The sequence below is a fragment of the Oncorhynchus gorbuscha genome, linkage group LG10, assembly GCF_021184085.1.
Source record: "Oncorhynchus gorbuscha isolate QuinsamMale2020 ecotype Even-year linkage group LG10, OgorEven_v1.0, whole genome shotgun sequence".
NCBI classification, from domain to species: Eukaryota; Metazoa; Chordata; class Actinopteri; order Salmoniformes; family Salmonidae; genus Oncorhynchus; species Oncorhynchus gorbuscha.
In genome coordinates, this window is record NC_060182.1 from 88,983,452 (window position 1) to 89,002,838 (window position 19,387).

Below are 19,387 nucleotides of genomic sequence, written 5' to 3' on the forward strand. Positions count from 1 at the left end.
GGTAAAGAGACACAGAGCAGAGAGAAGAAGAAACACAGTGTGTACTGAGTGGATAGCCTGGAGGGTAAAGATACACAGAGCAGAGAGAAGAAGAAACACAGTGTGTACTGAGTGGATAGCCTGGAGGGTAAAGAGACACAGAGCAGAGAGAAGAAGAAACACAGTGTGTACTGAGTGGATAGCCTGGAGGGTAAAGAGACACAGAGCAGAGAGAAGAAGAAACACAGTGTGTACTGAGTGGATAGCCTGGAGGGTAAAGAGACACAGAGCAGAGAGAAGAAGAAACACAGTGTGTACTGAGTGGATAGCCTGGAGGGTAAAGATACACAGAGCAGAGAGAAGAAGAAACACAGTGTGTACTGAGTGGATAGCCTGGAGGGTAAAGAGACACAGAGCAGAGAGAAGAAGAAACACAGTGTGTACTGAGTGGATAGCCTGGAGGGTAAAGAGACACAGAGCAGAGAGAAGAAGAAACACAGTGTGTACTGAGTGGATAGCCTGGAGGGTAAAGAGACACAGAGCAGAGAGAAGAAGAAACACAGTGTGTACTGAGTGGATAGCCTGGAGGGTAAAGATACACAGAGCAGAGAGAAGAAGAAACACAGTGTGTACTGAGTGGATAGCCTGGAGGGTAAAGATACACAGAGAGAAGAAGAAACACAGTGTGTACTGAGTGGATAGCCTGGAGGGTAAAGATACACAGAGAGAAGAAGAAACACAGTGTGTACTGAGTGGATAGCCTGGAGGGTAAAGATACACAGAGCAGAGAGAAGAAACACAGTGTGTACTGAGGGGATAGCCTGGAGGGTAAAGAGACACAGAGCAGAGAGAAGAAGAAACACAGTGTGTACTGAGTGGATAGCCTGGAGGGTAAAGAGACACAGAGCAGAGAGAAGAAGAAACACAGTGTGTACTGAGTGGATAGCCTGGAGGGTAAAGAGACACAGAGCAGAGAGAAGAAGAAACACAGTGTGTACTGAGTGGATAGCCTGGAGGGTAAAGATACACAGAGCAGAGAGAAGAAGAAACACAGTGTGTACTGAGTGGATAGCCTGGAGGGTAAAGAGACACAGAGCAGAGAGAAGAAGAAACACAGTGTGTACTGAGTGGATAGCCTGGAGGGTAAAGAGACACAGAGCAGAGAGAAGAAGAAACACAGTGTGTACTGAGTGGATAGCCTGGAGGGTAAAGAGACACAGAGCAGAGAGAAGAAGAAACACAGTGTGTACTGAGTGGATAGCCTGGAGGGTAAAGAGACACAGAGCAGAGAGAAGAAGAAACACAGTGTGTACTGAGTGGATAGCCTGGAGGGTAAAGAGACACAGAGCAGAGAGAAGAAGAAACACAGTGTGTACTGAGTGGATAGCCTGGAGGGTAAAGATACACAGAGCAGAGAGAAGAAGAAACACAGTGTGTACTGAGTGGATAGCCTGGAGGGTAAAGAGACACAGAGCAGAGAGAAGAAGAAACACAGTGTGTACTGAGTGGATAGCCTGGAGGGTAAAGATACACAGAGCAGAGAGAAGAAGAAACACAGTGTGTACTGAGTGGATAGCCTGGAGGGTAAAGATACACAGAGCAGAGAGAAGAAGAAACACAGTGTGTACTGAGTGGATAGCCTGGAGGGTAAAGATACACAGAGCAGAGAAGAAGAAACACAGTGTGTACTGAGTGGATAGCCTGGAGGGTAAAAGACACAGAGCAGAGAGAAGAAGAAACACAGTGTGTACTGAGTGGATAGCCTGGAGGTAAAGATACACAGAGCAGAGAGAAGAAGAAACACAGTGTGTACTGAGTGGATAGCCTGGAGGGTAAAGATACACAGAGAGAGAAGAAGAAACACAGTGTGTACTGAGTGGATAGCCTGGAGGGTAAAGAGACACAGAGCAGAGAGAAGAAGAAACACAGTGTGTACTGAGTGGATAGCCTGGAGGGTAAAGAGACACAGAGCAGAGAGAAGAAGAAACACAGTGTGTACTGAGTGGATAGCCTGGAGGGTAAAGATACACAGAGCAGAGAAGAAGAAACACAGTGTGTACTGAGTGGATAGCCTGGAGGGTAAAGATACACAGAGCAGAGAGAAGAAGAAACACAGTGTGTACTGAGTGGATAGCCTGGAGGGTAAAGAGACACAGAGCAGAGAGAAGAAGAAACACAGTGTGTACTGAGTGGATAGCCTGGAGGGTAAAGATACACAGAGCAGAGAGAAGAAGAAACACAGTGTGTACTGAGTGGATAGCCTGGAGGGTAAAGAGACACAGAGCAGAGAGAAGAAGAAACACAGTGTGTACTGAGTGGATAGCCTGGAGGGTAAAGATACACAGAGCAGAGAGAAGAAGAAACACAGTGTGTACTGAGTGGATAGCCTGGAGGGTAAAGAGACACAGAGCAGAGAGAAGAAGAAACACAGTGTGTACTGAGTGGATAGCCTGGAGGGTAAAGATACACAGAGCAGAGAGAAGAAGAAACACAGTGTGTACTGAGTGGATAGCCTGGAGGGTAAAGATACACAGAGCAGAGAGAAGAAGAAACACAGTGTGTACTGAGTGGATAGCCTGGAGGGTAAAGAGACACAGAGCAGAGAGAAGAAGAAACACATTGTGTACTGAGTGGATAGCCTGGAGGGTAAAGATACACAGAGAGAAGAAGAAACACAGTGTGTACTGAGTGGATAGCCTGGAGGATAAAGATGCACAGAGAGAAGAAGAAACACAGTGTGTACTGAGTGGATAGCCTGGAGGGTAAAGATACACAGAGAGAAGAAGAAACACAGTGTGTACTGAGTGGATAGCCTGGAGGGTAAAGATACACAGAGAGAAGAAGAAACACAGTGTGTACTGAGTGGATAGCCTGGAGGATAAAGATGCACAGAGAGAAGAAGAAACACAGTGTGTACTGAGTGGATAGCCTGGAGGGTAAAGATACACAGAGAGAAGAAGAAACACAGTGTGTACTGAGTGGATAGCCTGGAGGGTAAAGAGACACAGAGCAGAGAGAAGAAGAAACACAGTGTGTACTGAGTGGATAGCCTGGAGGGTAAAGAGACACAGAGCAGAGAGAAGAAGAAACACAGTGTGTACTGAGTGGATAGCCTGGAGGGTAAAGATACACAGAGCAGAGAGAAGAAACACAGTGTGTACTGAGGGGATAGCCTGGAGGGTAAAGATACACAGAGCAGAGAGAAGAAGAAACACAGTGTGTACTGAGTGGATAGCCTGGAGGGTAAAGAGACACAGAGCAGAGAGAAGAAGAAACACAGTGTGTACTGAGTGGATAGCCTGGAGGGTAAAGAGACACAGAGCAGAGAGAAGAAGAAACACAGTGTGTACTGAGTGGATAGCCTGGAGGGTAAAGATACACAGAGCAGAGAGAAGAAGAAACACAGTGTGTACTGAGTGGATAGCCTGGAGGGTAAAGATACACAGTGTGTACTGAGTGGATAGCCTGTAGGGTAAAGATACACAGTGTGTACTGAGTGGATAGCCTGGAGGGTAAAGAGACACAGAGCAGAGAGAAGAAGAAACACAGTGTGTACTGAGTGGATAGCCTGGAGGGTAAAGATACACAGTGTGTACTGAGTGGATAGCCTGTAGGGTAAAGATACACAGTGTGTACTGAGTGGATAGCCTGTAGGGTAAAGATACACAGTGTGTACTGAGTGGATAGCCTGTAGGGTAAAGATACACAGTGTGTACTGAGTGGATAGCCTGTAGGGTAAAGATACACAGTGTGTACTGAGTGGATAGCCTGAGGGTAAAGATACACAGTGTGTACTGAGTGGATAGCCTGGAGGGTAAAGATACACAGTGTGTACTGAGTGGATAGCCTGGAGGGTAAAGATACACAGTGTGTACTGAGTGGATAGCCTGGAGGGTAAAGAGACACAGTGTGTACTGAGTGGATAGCCTGAGGGTAAAGATACACAGTGTGTACTGAGTGGATAGCCTGGAGGGTAAAGAGACACAGTGTGTACTGAGTGGATAGCCTGGAGGGTAAAGAGACACAGTGTGTACTGAGTGGATAGCCTGGAGGGTAAAGATACACAGTGTGTACTGAGTGGATAGCCTGGAGGGTAAAGATACACAGTGTGTACTGAGTGGATGGATAAAGCCTAGGAGGGTAAAGATACACAGTGTGTACTGAGTGGATAGCCTGGAGGGTAAAGATACACAGTGTGTACTGAGTGGATAGCCTGAGGGTAAAGAGACACAGTGTGTACTGAGTGGATAGCCTGGAGGGTAAAGAGACACAGTGTGTACTGAGTGGATAGCCTGGAGGGTAAAGATACACAGTGTGTACTGAGTGGATAGCCTGGAGGGTAAAGAGACACAGTGTGTACTGAGTGGATAGCCTGTAGGGTAAAGATACACAGTGTGTACTGAGTGGATAGCCTGTAGGGTAAAGATACACAGTGTGTACTGAGTGGATAGCCTGTAGGGTAAAGATACACAGTGTGTACTGAGTGGATAGCCTGTAGGGTAAAGATACACAGTGTGTACTGAGTGGATAGCCTGTAGGGTAAAGATACACAGTGTGTACTGAGTGGATAGCCTGGAGGGTAAAGATACACAGTGTGTACTGAGTGGATAGCCTGTAGGGTAAAGATACACAGTGTGTACTGAGTGGATAGCCTGTAGGGTAAAGATACACAGTGTGTACTGAGTGGATAGCCTGTAGGGTAAAGATACACAGTGTGTACTGAGTGGATAGCCTGGAGGGTAAAGAGACACAGTGTGTACTGAGTGGATAGCCTGGAGGGTAAAGATACACAGAGCAGAGAGAAGAAGAAACACAGTGTGTACTGAGTGGATAGCCTGGAGGGTAAAGAGACACAGAGCAGAGAGAAGAAGAAACACAGTGTGTACTGAGTGGATAGCCTGGAGGGTAAAGAGACACAGAGCAGAGAGAAGAAGAAACACAGTGTGTACTGAGGGGATAGCCTGGAGGGTAAAGAGACACAGAGCAGAGAGAAGAAGAAACACAGTGTGTACTGAGTGGATAGCCTGGAGGGTAAAGATGCACAGAGCAGAGAGAAGAAGAAACACAGTGTGTACTGAGTGGATAGCCTGGAGGGTAAAGAGACACAGAGCAGAGAGAAGAAGAAACACAGTGTGTACTGAGTGGATAGCCTGGAGGGTAAAGAGACACAGAGCAGAGAGAAGAAGAAACACAGTGTGTACTGAGGGGATAGCCTGGAGGGTAAAGATACACAGAGCAGAGAGAAGAAGAAACACAGTGTGTACTGAGTGGATAGCCTGGAGGGTAAAGATACACAGAGCAGAGAGAAGAAGAAACACAGTGTGTACTGAGTGGATAGCCTGGAGGGTAAAGATACACAGAGAGAAGAAGAAACACAGTGTGTACTGAGTGGATAGCCTGGAGGGTAAAGATACACAGAGAGAAGAAGAAACACAGTGTGTACTGAGTGGATAGCCTGGAGGGTAAAGATACACAGAGCAGAGAGAAGAAGAAACACAGTGTGTACTGAGGGGATAGCCTGGAGGGTAAAGATACACAGAGCAGAGAGAAGAAGAAACACAGTGTGTACTGAGTGGATAGCCTGGAGGGTAAAGAGACACAGAGCAGAGAGAAGAAGAAACACAGTGTGTACTGAGTGGATAGCCTGGAGGGTAAAAGACACAGAGCAGAGAGAAGAAGAAACACAGTGTGTACTGAGTGGATAGCCTGGAGGGTAAAGATACACAGAAGAGAAGAAGAAACACAGTGTGTACTGAGTGGATAGCCTGGAGGGTAAAGAGACACAGAGCAGTGGATAGAGAAGTAAGAAACACAGTGTGTACTGAGTGGATAGCCTGGAGGGTAAAGATACACAGAGCAGAGAGAAGAAGAAACACAGTGTGTACTGAGTGGATAGCCTGGAGGGTAAAGAGACACAGAGAGAAGAAGAAACACAGTGTGTACTGAGTGGATAGCCTGGAGGGTAAAGAGACACAGAGCAGAGAGAAGAAGAAACACAGTGTGTACTGAGTGGATAGCCTGGAGGGTAAAGAGACACAGAGCAGAGAGAAGAAGAAACACAGTGTGTACTGAGTGGATAGCCTGGAGGGTAAAGATACACAGTGTGTACTGAGATAGAGAAGAAGAAACACAGTGTGTACTGAGTGGATAGCCAGAGCAGAGAGAAGAAGAAACACAGTGTGTACTGAGTGGATAGCCTGGAGGGTAAAGAGACACAGAGCAGAGAAGAAGAAACACATTGTGTACTGAGTGGATACTGAGGGGATAGCCTGGATAGCCTGGAGGGTAAAGATACACAGAGAGAAGAAGAAACACAGTGTGTACTGAGTGGATAGCCTAAAGATACACAGAGGGAAGAAACACAGTGTGTACTGAGTGGATAGCCTGAGGGTAAAGATACACAGAGAGAAAAGAAACACAGTGTGTACTGAGTGGATAGCCTGGAGGGTAAAGATACACAGAGAGAAGAAGAAACACAGTGTGTACTGAGTGGATAGCCTGGAGGGATAACTGAGTGGATAGCCTGGAGGGTAAAGATACACAGAGAGAAGAAGAAACACAGTGTGTACTGAGTGGATAGCCTGGAGGGTAAAGAGACACAGAGCAGAGAGAAGAAGAAACACAGTGTGTACTGAGTGGATAGCCTGGAGGGTAAAGGACACAGAGCAGAGAGAAAGAAACACAGTGTGTACTGAGTGGATAGCCTGAGGGTAAAGAAACACAGTGTGTACTGAGTGGATAGCCTGGAGGGTAAAGATACACAGAGCAGAGAGAAGAAGAAACACAGTGTGTACTGAGTGGATAGCCTGGAGGGTAAAGAGACACAGAGCAGAGAGAAGAAGAAACACAGTGTGTACTGAGTGGATAGCCTGGAGGGTAAAGATACACAGAGCAGAGAGAAGAAGAAACACAGTGTGTACTGAGTGGATAGCCTGGAGGGTAAAGAGACACAGAGCAGAGAGAAGAAGAAACACAGTGTGTACTGAGTGGATAGCCTGGAGGGTAAAGATACACAGAGCAGAGAGAAGAAGAAACACAGTGTGTACTGAGTGGATAGCCTGGAGGGTAAAGAGACACAGTGTGTACTGAGTGGATAGAGAGGGTAAAGAAACACAGTGTGTACTGAGTGGATAGCCTGGAGGGTAAAGATACACAGAGCAGAGAGAAGAAGAAACACAGTGTGTACTGAGTGGATAGCCTGGAGGGATACACAGAGAGAAGAAGAAACACAGTGTGTACTGAGTGGATAGCCTGGAGGGTAAAGAAGAAACACAGTGTGTACTGAGTGGATAGCCTGTAGGGTAAAGAAGAAACACAGTGTGTACTGAGTGGATAGCCTGTAAAGATGGGAAAAGAAACACAGTGTGTACTGAGTGGATAGCCTGAGGGTAAAGGGTAAAGAAACACAGTGTGTACTGAGTGGATAGCCTGGAGGGTAAAGATACACAGAGAGAAGAAGAAACACAGTGTGTACTGAGTGGATAGCCTGGAGGATAAAGATGCACAGAGAGAAGAAGAAACACAGTGTGTACTGAGTGGATAGCCTGGAGGGTAAAGATACACAGAGAGAAGAAGAAACACAGTGTGTACTGAGTGGATAGCCTGGAGGGTAAAGTAGTGGAAGAAGAAGAACACAGTGTGTACTGAGTGGATAGCCTGGAGGGTAAAGAGACACAGTGCAGAGAGAAGAAGAAACACAGTGTGTACTGAGTGGATAGCCTGGAGGGTAAAGATACACAGAGCAGAGAGAAGAAACACAGTGTGTACTGAGTGGATAGCCTGGAGGGTAAAGATACACAGAGCAAAGAAGAAGAAACACAGTGTGTACTGAGTGGATAGCCTGGAGGGTAAAGAGACACAGAGCAGTGGATAGAGAAGTAAAGAAACACAGTGTGTACTGAGTGGATAGCCTGGAGGGTAAAGAGACACAGAGCAGAGAGAAGAAGAAACACAGTGTGTACTGAGTGGATAGCCTGGAGGGTAAAGATACACAGAGCAGAGAGAAGAAGAAACACAGTGTGTACTGAGTGGATAGCCTGTAGGGTAAAGATACACAGTGTGTACTGAGTGGATAGCCTGGAGGGTAAAGATACACAGTGTGTACTGAGTGGATAGCCTGGAGGGTAAAGATACACAGTGTGTACTGAGTGGATAGCCTGTAGGGTAAAGATACACAGTGTGTACTGAGTGGATAGCCTGTAGGGTAAAGATACACAGTGTGTACTGAGTGGATAGCCTGTAGGGTAAAGATACACAGTGTGTACTGAGTGGATAGCCTGTAGGGTAAAGATACACAGTGTGTACTGAGTGGATAGCCTGTAGGGTAAAGATACACAGTGTGTACTGAGTGGATAGCCTGTAGGGTAAAGATACACAGTGTGTACTGAGTGGATAGCCTGTAGGGTAAAGATACACAGTGTGTACTGAGTGGATAGCCTGTAGGGTAAAGATACACAGTGTGTACTGAGTGGATAGCCTGGAGGGTAAAGAGACACAGTGTGTACTGAGTGGATAGCCTGGAGGGTAAAGAGACACAGTGTGTACTGAGTGGATAGCCTGGAGGGTAAAGATACACAGTGTGTACTGAGTGGATAGCCTAGAGGGTAAAGAGACACAGTGTGTACTGAGTGGATAGCCTGGAGGGTAAAGAGACACAGTGTGTACTGAGTGGATAGCCTGGAGGGTAAAGAGACACAGTGTGTACTGAGTGGATAGCCTGGAGGGTAAAGATACACAGTGTGTACTGAGTGGATAGCCTGAGGGTAAAGAGACACAGTGTGTACTGAGTGGATAGCCTGAGGGTAAAGATACACAGTGTGTACTGAGTGGATAGCCTGAGGGTAAAGATACACAGTGTGTACTGAGTGGATAGCCTGGAGGGTAAAGAGACACAGTGTGTACTGAGTGGATAGCCTGGAGGGTAAAGATACACAGTGTGTACTGAGTGGATAGCCTGGAGGGTAAAGAGACACAGTGTGTACTGAGTGGATAGCCTGGAGGGTAAAGAGACACAGTGTGTACTGAGTGGATAGCCTGGAGGGTAAAGATACACAGTGTGTACTGAGTGGATAGCCTGTAGGGTAAAGATACACAGTGTGTACTGAGTGGATAGCCTGTAGGGTAAAGATACACAGTGTGTACTGAGTGGATAGCCTGTAGGGTAAAGATACACAGTGTGTACTGAGTGGATAGCCTGTAGGGTAAAGATACACAGTGTGTACTGAGTGGATAGCCTGTAGGGTAAAGATACACAGTGTGTACTGAGTGGATAGCCTGTAGGGTAAAGATACACAGTGTGTACTGAGTGGATAGCCTGTAGGGTAAAGATACACAGTGTGTACTGAGTGGATAGCCTGTAGGGTAAAGATACACAGTGTGTACTGAGTGGATAGCCTGTAGGGTAAAGAGACACAGTGTGTACTGAGTGGATAGCCTGTAGGGTAAAGATACACAGTGTGTACTGAGTGGATAGCCTGGAGGGTAAAGATACACAGTGTGTACTGAGTGGATAGCCTGGAGGGTAAAGATACACAGTGTGTACTGAGTGGATAGCCTGGAGGGTAAAGATACACAGTGTGTACTGAGTGGATAGCCTGGAGGGTAAAGATACACAGTGTGTACTGAGTGGATAGCCTGGAGGGTAAAGAGACACAGTGTGTACTGAGTGGATAGCCTGTAGGGTAAAGAGACACAGTGTGTACTGAGTGGATAGCCTGTAGGGTAAAGATACACAGTGTGTACTGAGTGGATAGCCTGGAGGGTAAAGAGACACAGTGTGTACTGAGTGGATAGCCTGGAGGGTAAAGATACACAGTGTGTACTGAGTGGATAGCCTGGAGGGTAAAGATACACAGTGTGTACTGAGTGGATAGCCTGTAGGGTAAAGATACACAGTGTGTACTGAGTGGATAGCCTGTAGGGTAAAGAGACACAGTGTGTACTGAGTGGATAGCCTGGAGGGTAAAGAGACACAGTGTGTACTGAGTGGATAGCCTGTAGGGTAAAGATACACAGTGTGTACTGAGTGGATAGCCTGAGGGTAAAGATACACAGTGTGTACTGAGTGGATAGCCTGGAGGGTAAAGATACACTGTACTGAGTGGATAGCCTGTAGGGTAAAGATACACAGTGTGTACTGAGTGGATAGCCTGAGGGTAAAGAGACACAGTGTGTACAGAGTGGAAGAAGAAACACAGTGTGTACTGAGTGGATAGCCTGTAGGGTAAAGATACACAGTGTGTACTGAGGGGGATAGCCTGGAGGGTAAAGATACACAGTGTGTACTGAGTGGATAGCCTGTAGGGTAAAGATACACAGTGTGTACTGAGTGGATAGCCTGTAGGGTAAAGATACACAGTGTGTACTGAGTGGATAGCCTGTAGGGTAAAGATACACAGTGTGTACTGAGTGGATAGCCTGAGGGTAAAGATACACAGTGTGTACTGAGTGGATAGCCTGTAGGGTAAAGATACACAGTGTGTACTGAGTGGATAGCCTGTAGGGTAAAGATACACAGTGTGTACTGAGTGGATAGCCTGGAGGGTAAAGATACACAGTGTGTACTGAGTGGATAGCCTGTAGGGTAAAGATACACAGTGTGTACTGAGTGGATAGCCTGGAGGGTAAAGATACACAGTGTGTACTGAGTGGATAGCCTGTAGGGTAAAGAGACACAGTGTGTACTGAGGGGATAGCCTGTAGGGTAAAGATACACAGTGTGTACTGAGTGGATAGCCTGAGGGTAAAGATACACAGTGTGTACTGAGTGGATAGCCTGTAGGGTAAAGAGACACAGTGTGTACTGAGTGGATAGCCTGTAGGGTAAAGATACACAGTGTGTACTGAGTGGATAGCCTGTAGGGTAAAGAGACACAGTGTGTACTGAGGGGATAGCCTGTAGGGTAAAGATACACAGTGTGTACTGAGTGGATAGCCTGGTAAAGAGGGTAAAGATACACAGTGTGTACTGAGTGGATAGCCAGGAGGGTGTACTGAGTGGATAGCCTGTAGGGTAAAGATACACAGTGTGTACTGAGTGGATAGCCTGTAGGGTAAAGAGACACAGTGTGTACTGAGTGGATAGCCTGTAGGGTAAAGATACACAGTGTGTACTGAGTGGATAGCCTGTAGGGTAAAGAGACACAGTGTGTACTGAGTGGATAGCCTGTAGGGTAAAGATACACAGTGTGTACTGAGTGGATAGCCTGTAGGGTAAAGAGACACAGTGTGTACTGAGTGGATAGCCTGTAGGGTAAAGAGACACAGTGTGTACTGAGTGGATAGCCTGTAGGGTAAAGATACACAGTGTGTACTGAGTGGATAGCCTGTAGGGTAAAGAGACACAGTGTGTACTGAGTGGATAGCCTGTAGGGTAAAGAGACACAGTGTGTACTGAGTGGATAGCCTGGAGGGTAAAGATACACAGTGTGTACTGAGTGGATAGCCTGTAGGGTAAAGAGACACAGTGTGTACTGAGTGGATAGCCTGTAGGGTAAAGATACACAGTGTGTACTGAGTGGATAGCCTGGAGGGTAAAGATACACAGTGTGTACTGAGTGGATAGCCTGTAGGGTAAAGATACACAGTGTGTACTGAGTGGATAGCCTGTAGGGTAAAGATACACAGTGTGTACTGAGTGGATAGCCTGAGGGTAAAGATACACAGTGTGTACTGAGTGGCTGCTTCATAATGGATCTGAAGACCTTCAGACAGGGAGATCTCTTAACTCATTATTTTTCCAACAGAGTGTTACATAAATCAGTCTGAATCCACAATAATATCCATTGCTTACAAATGCATTGATACATTTCCAATGTATATGCTGAATTGCAATGTCTTGCAGTGAAGATTGATAGAGTCGTATGTCAAATCATGAACATAATTGTTCACCGTGTATTTCATTTCTAAATGCAAGTCCCCCTCTCCCCAGTCAGTCCCCACAGGAACTAACAGCCACAGAAAGATGCCTTACCTCATCATGATTGTAGCGGTAGTCAGCTTTTTTGCATTTCAGATCCCACAACACCACGGTCCCACATTCAAATCCAATCAAAATCTGCCACAATAACAAGCAACATGATTATTTTCCTTTTTGAGAATTGGATTTTTAGAAGCAGGTTGTAAATAATCAGCAATGTTCTGAAGCTCTGGAATGAATGAATAATTGATTGATGGTTCTTTGGAAAGTTCCTACCTTTCCCTCATCCATGGGGTTATCACTGATGTGGACCACAGGCCCAGGGTGTGACTTGGAGGACCTGAGGGGGAACGGGGAGATGGAGGGAACAGCCTCACTCTTAACATTCTTAGCTTCTACCGTCTGTGTGAATCAAACAATGCAATATTCTTATGTCCTTAACTACTTCTTCCTGGTTTCTATACCAACTTCCCAAGGGCATAGCACAAGGGCATAGCACAAGGGCGCATAGCACAAGGGCATAGCACAAGGGCATAACACAAGGGCATAACACAAGGGCATAGCACAAGGGCATAGCACAAGGGCATAGCACAAGGGCATAGCACAAGGGCATAGCACAAGGGCATAACACAAGGGCATAGCACAAGGGCATAGCACAAGGGCATAACACAAGGGCATAGCACAAGGGCATAGCACAAGGGCATAGCACAAGGGCATAGCACAAGGGCATAGCACAAGGGCATAGCACAGCAGAATAATAAACACCATCTTTGACAGACTTCTAACGAAGACATTGTACATTTTATTTAGCAGACGCTCTAATCCAGAGACACTTACAGTAGTGAGTCATTTAGCAGACGCTCTAATCCAGAGACACTTACAGTAGTGAGTCATTTAGCAGACGCTCTAATCCAGAGACACTTACAGTAGTGAGTCATTTAGCAGACACTCTAATCCAGAGACTTACAGTAGGAACAGTAATGGGGTATTATTTGGGATGTACACATACTGTAGAAACCCAAGCAGATATAAGGCAGACAGGCAGACTCACAGTTCGATGGCTTTGTTCCACATAATGACGTAGCCTGACAGTGTGAAGGACTCAACGTTGACGATGTGGATGTTTCCTTTCTCTGTGCCGATGTACAGCCATTTACTCTGGAAGGGCAGGTGACAAAACGTGATCCTGGAGGGGCAAAAAGGGAGATGAATCAATCAAGAGGTGCCTCTCAAATGACACCCTATTGTGTATATAGTGCATTACTTTTGAACAGCGACCATAAGGCTCTAGTTAAAAGTGGTGCACTACATTGGGAATAGGGTGCCATTTTGGATGCAGATATGATGATTATTTATTTATTTTATAAACTTTTTTTTCTCTCAAGTAGCCCATTCCCCAATGGTGACCAGAGTTCAACCATTTTCTCACAAAAATGAAAAGAAGAATAGAATAAAAATAAGCACGAGGCACAATCTCAACACCACTGTTTACATTATCCCTACGTACCTCTCCCGATTGAATTTGAGAGTGTGCAGGATAGCTGGCTGCTTCTGCCTCAGGTTCCACAGGTGAACGCTGTCATCAGCTAAGGCACTCACCAGCGCCCCCTGTTGACGGGGGTTATAATAGGGTTATAAGACCTCAACACAAGTAATACTATAAGAAACAGCAGTAAACATGGTAACAGGACAGGTCAGAGATGGGGTGGATTAAGAGATAATCAGGTCCATAAAATAAAGAACCACATATAGAGAGTCTTGCTTCCACAAAGCCTACAGTGTTTAATCAAAGTGTTCACTAAAAGCACATTTCAAACAGATGGTTAATATAATATAATAATAATAATAATATATGCCATTTCACTTTTAAAAGACTTACAGTCATTTCAAACAGATGGTTAACATAATGTCTGACTGTAGTGCATGCTAGTGAGATGATAAGACAGACCTATACGGAGAGGAACCTGGCTGAGGGATGGACAACTAAGGATGAAGCGAAAAGGCAATGATACAATCCAGGACATTCTCAATAGTATTTCCTCGACTCCATAATGTCTGGCTTTCTCTTCGATTACTTCTCAAAACGCAGAAGAATCCCCCCCTCTGCCGTTCTTCTTGAATGCGTTTTGAGAAGGAGGCGAGAACAAAGAGAGGACACAAGGAATCAAGTAAAGACTGTTGAGACACAGGGGAGTGTTACTGGGGAGGGGGACCATAGAGTTGGATATAGGGTGAACAAAAATGCAAAAATGTGCCCTCTATCAACTTTACCAGTGGGACTCACCTCGTTGACCAGAAACTGAAGCTGGATTACAGCTGCACCACTGTCATGCTGACAGTAACACTCCACACCCGCACGGCCAAAACTAAACAGTTCAGTCAAGGAAGAGACCATGCTACAGAGATGGACAGTGTGTACATTTATCATCAGCAGACTGATTTGAATAGGCTAAACTGTATCAATCACACAAGGGGACATTGGATTTGTCACCAGCAAGACACATACAGCATTGCACCAGGCCAGCAATAATGTAAATATTCCAAATATACAATCCTTTCTGGCAGAGGCCCAAGTAAACCATGAGATCAATGCAGATATACAGTGATTGACGTGAGGCATGGTAGGACTGTATCTAACTTGGCACATGGGGCAGGGATCCTCCTATGCTTACTGTCCATGTTGCTTTTAACTTCAGCAATGAGTCTGTATTATCTCTTTTCCCTGAGCCCAAGAGTAAAGAGCTTTAAGAGAGACATTGGTAGAGCCACACCCACCACCTTATCAAATGATCCCATCTACAGAATTTCGAAAGTCATTCAAAACAAGGCATTCACTTGTCTCCCGCCCTCAGATTTCAAAACACTGACCGACTGCTCCACACAACAACAAATCTAGTCATACAGTCCAGTCGGCCTTCACCACAGTTGCGGTCCTGTCGGCCTTCACCACAGTTGCGGTCCAGTCAGCTTTAACCAGTTACGGTCCAGTCAGCTTTAACCAGTTACGGTCCAGTCAGCTTTAACCAGTTACGGTCCAGTCAGCTTTAACCAGTTACGGTCCAGTCAGCTTTAACCAGTTACGGTCCAGTCAGCTTTAACCAGTTACGGTCCAGTCAGCTTTAACCAGTTACGGTCCAGTCAGCTTTAACCAGTTACGGTCCAGTCAGCTTTAACCAGTTACGGTCCAGTCAGCTTTAACCAGTTACGGTCCAGTCAGCTTTAACCAGTTACGGTCCAGTCAGCTTTAACCAGTTACGGTCCAGTCGACCTTCAGCACAATTGGCACAACGTTTGAGTTGGGGAGTTATAAATAAAAACCAGTGGACAATGACTGTTATTTATTCATAACCATGCACCAGTCAGCATGGAAGCCAGGCAGGCAGGAAGCCAGGCAGGAAGCCAGGAATGCCTCCGTCCTCTTGACATTCTGTAGATGGGATCATTTAATAGGGTGGTGGGTGCTGCTCTACCAATGTCTCTTTTTGCAGGCAGGCAGCAGAGAGCTACTGTGGAGTCACCGCTCTTTCTCTGGCTGAATCCAAAATGGCCCCCTTTTCACTGGAAAGAAAGATGGATAGAAAGCTGATTTCACAGAACAGAATAATGATACCGTTCCAATGAAAGGAGGAGCAGGTGCCGTGTGACAGGTGTGAAGTGGACAGCGGAATGAGGAAATTAGTGGAAGTAACATTACCTGGGTACACAGTTGTTTCAGGAAGTAAACCTAAATACTATGTGGAGTCACCAGAGGATAACATGTCTATACAACGAACACAGAAGAACAAGACCCAGGACAACACCTTGACTACTCTTCCGTCAACTGTTTTTGATCCTGTATTAGTCTATAAGGTTGTTAACTTATCAAAGCTAATGAGCCAAATTATTTTATAGTTCCGAATTAGTCCAGTCTGAATATGTATACAACTCAACCTTATTTCAAGATGGAGTTTCACTGCACCCAAAGAGATGTTGGACAAAGAGTAAGGCAACCTAAAAAGAAACATTAAAATCATAGACAGAGAGCCAGTCAAAAAGATGACAGCTGGCCCAACAGGCAGACCAGTAGGAACACAAAAGCACCCTGACTGCCAGCCTCAGCCTTACTGTACCTGGCAGTGAATATGATAAGCAAATGGAAAGCAGCAGATGGCAGACACGCTCAGAGATGAGGCCTTCTATGCATGCTAGTGCTACAGTATCCAGTTAGCTTGGATCTGACAGGCACACCGAAATAAGATCTGTATGTCCGAACAGGATTAACAAAGCTGTTATCAAACAGCCTCTGAATGCCTTGAACAAACTAGGGTGGGGTTACATTACAGCCCAACATACTTCCATTAACCTGGCTCAACTGTGTGTGGGCATCACAATATCGTTTAATCAGAGGGCCATAATGTCACTTCATCAAATTGGCCGTGCTTATATTTGTCCTGTTTCACACAAGTCCCTGTTCAAGTGTGTGGTGTGAAATGGAAATGTTTTTTTTTTTGCATATCCCACTTCCCCTGAGACACCCTTGGAGAGTGGGGTCTATTAGGGTTAAGTGCCTTGCTCAAGAGAAGATTGGTGGATTTCACCTAATCGACTCAGGATTAGAGCTCTAACCAGTAAGCTATCTGCCGCCCTGATGACCAGTGGAGGAAAAAGTACCCAATTGTCATAGTTGAGTAAAAATGTAAAAAGATACCTTCATAGAAAGGTATCGCAGCCGGCCGCGACCGGAAGACCCATGGGACGGCGCACAATAGGCCCAGCATCTTCCGCGTTAGGGGAGGGTTTGGCCGGCAGGGATGTCCTTGTCCCATCGCGCACTAGTGACTCCTGTGGCGGGCGGGCCGTGCACGCTGACACGGTAGCCAGGTATAGCGGTACTAACACCGACACATTGGTGCGGCTGGCTTCCGGGTTAAGTGGGCATTGTGTCAAGAAGCAGTGCAGCTTGGTTGGGTTGTGTTTCGGTGGACGCACGGCTCTCGAACTTCGCCTCTCCTGAGTTCATACGGAAGTTGCAACGATGAGGCAAGACTAACTACCAATTGGATACCACGAAATTGGGGGAGAAAACGGGGTCAAAATAAAATAAAATAAAATGTAAAGTATAAATCATTTCAAATGGCTTATAATAAGAAGATCAGACGACACAATTTTCTTCAATTGTTTTATTTATTTATTTACGGATAGTCAGGGGCACACTACCACACGCTTACATAATTTACAAACAAAGCTTTTGTGTAATGAGTAGTCCATATCAGAGGCAGTAGAGATGACCAGGGATGTTTTCTTGACAAGTGAGTGAATTGGACCACATTCCTTGCTGCTAAGCATTGAAAATTACTTTTGGGTGTCAGGGACAATGCATGGAGTAAAAGTGCATCATTTTATTTAGGAATGTAGTGAAGTAAGTAATTTTAAAAATATGAATTGTAAAGTACAGATACCTAAACAAACTACTTAAGTAGTACTTTAATATATTTTTACTTAAGTCCTTTACACCACCACAAACAAAACTGTGGAAATTCCTCATTGCTATTTGATGCAGTTATAAAAGGGATGTCATCTCAATTCTCTACACACAATACTTGTCATCAAGTGAGTGGTGTTAATTCTTCCAAGTCCAAAAGCACTTCATGTTGATTGTCTAGGCCCTAGTAGGCTAAACGCTAAAGCTGGATACTGGATACTACACAACCTTCAAAATCCTATCATCATTGAGCCTCTCACATTAGAACAACCATCTTTGACATGTTTTACTACAAGATTCTTCACCTGGTCGTGAGGATCCTCATTGCCATTCTGTCTTGCGAAAACCATGATGTGATTAGATTGTTACGTGGCTAGTCAGACATTCCCGCTTGCCATACAGAGTTGAAATACCTAGCCAACATACTACAATAACATTGCTTGTGAACTTCATAGCTGTAACGATGACATGTTGCCTTCGGTGAAAGGCAAGTACAAACGCATACTAGTATTTCATCGAGTCAATACATTCTGGGTGATTCTGGCTAAAAGAAAAAAAGCTCTAATTGGCTATTGCTGATCACCTTTCTCAAAACTTGTCGTTGTGCGTTTCACACTACAAGAGCATTGCAGATTGAGTGCCGGATTTCAGGACGATTGGGCCTGCTCAAAGACGAGATCGGTAAACCCTCAGATTCTGTCTTTGACCAGCTCACATTAAACGAGCGTCGGTGACGGCCGCGCGCTCCGAGTAGTCAACGACGTGGGAATTGTGTCTCCGATATCAAAAACTTGTCTGGGACGGCTAAAATGCAGCCAAAATCATGTAGTGTACACCCTGTTTAGAAAGACTCCAGCTAACATAGCTGCTGCTTGTGCTGCTGACAAGAATATGTACTATTCAACACCACGCAATCAACTTATCCAATTAGTTAATGTGCTCCACTTCTCATGAAACCCAAAACACATTCTTGTAGCATGACATGGCACAGGATGCTGAGTCACACGTAGCACCCTGGTCCCCATGATAGCATCAGCAACACTTAACTATACTTAGTAGACAGACCTGGGTTCAACTACTATTTGATCAAATTTCAAATCTGCAATGATTGAGTTTGCCTTGCTTAATTGGACAAATAGAATAGTCCCAAAACTGTAAACCCCACACATCTGGCACTCCAGGCAGGCTAGAGCAAACGCTAAAAGTTTTTGAAAGATTTCAACCAGTATTTGAACCCAGGTCTGCTCAGTGAAACAGCATTACAGAGAGAGAGAGAGAAGGATGCTGACTGATAAGACACTTCCTCATCGGTAAACCACAGCAGTTGGCCTTGCAACATTTCATAACAGCAAGAGGGTTCATATCAGATGACAGTCATAATTTGATATTTATTAGGATCCCCATTAGAAGCTGCAAAAGAATCAGCTACTCTTCTTGGGGTCCACATGACACACTGCATACTACAAAACATTATTAGTCAAGGACTGAAATACTTACATGTAAAACATCACACGTAGCCTACAATATCTAGGTCTAATACATACGCAGTGCAAATTACAATACACATATGTCTGTGTCTCTTCACAGTCCCCTTTGTCAGTAAGGTGTCCTTTTATCTGTTTTTTAAAAAACTGTTTTTATCGCTCACTTGAGTTACCTGGGTGGCAGAGAGTTCCAGGTAGTCATGGCGATATTTAATAGTGTGCAGTTCCCAGCCTCTGTTCTGCGGACTGTGAAGAGACCTCTGGTTGCACCGATAAGTGTCCGAGCTGTGTGCCAACTGCTTGGACAGTTTGGTACCTTCAACACATCAATACCTTACACAAAGACCAACAGTGATGCAGTCAATCTCTCCTCAACTTTAAGCCAGGAGACTTACATGCATGTTACTGACACTTTCCCTCTGTGTACATCTACGTGCTGCTTGGTTCTGAACCAACTGAAATTGACCTATGTCCTTCTTTGCCACACAGCTGGGCATTAGTCCAGGTGTGACAAAACTAGGGCCTGTAGGTCTGTCTGCTCAACAT

At 45.3% G+C, this 19,387-nt stretch overlaps 1 protein-coding gene across 4 annotated transcripts in view; it reads right to left on the reverse strand.

Annotated features, from left to right (window-relative positions):
• Nucleotides 1-19,387, reverse strand: part of stxbp5b (syntaxin binding protein 5b (tomosyn)) — a 70,208-nt gene that overhangs the window by 42,016 nt on the left and 8,805 nt on the right. For all 4 annotated transcript variants that reach the window (XM_046367388.1, XM_046367386.1, XM_046367390.1 and 1 more), the window contains exons 3-7: nt 14,181-14,262; nt 13,404-13,504; nt 12,948-13,082; nt 12,173-12,236; nt 11,951-12,034 (exon numbers count right to left, since the gene is read on the reverse strand). In XM_046367388.1, coding sequence (XP_046223344.1) covers nt 11,951-12,034; nt 12,173-12,236; nt 12,948-13,082; nt 13,404-13,504; nt 14,181-14,262 — 466 coding nt within the window. The remainder of the gene's footprint in view (nt 1-11,950; nt 12,035-12,172; nt 12,237-12,947; nt 13,083-13,403; nt 13,505-14,180; nt 14,263-19,387) is intronic.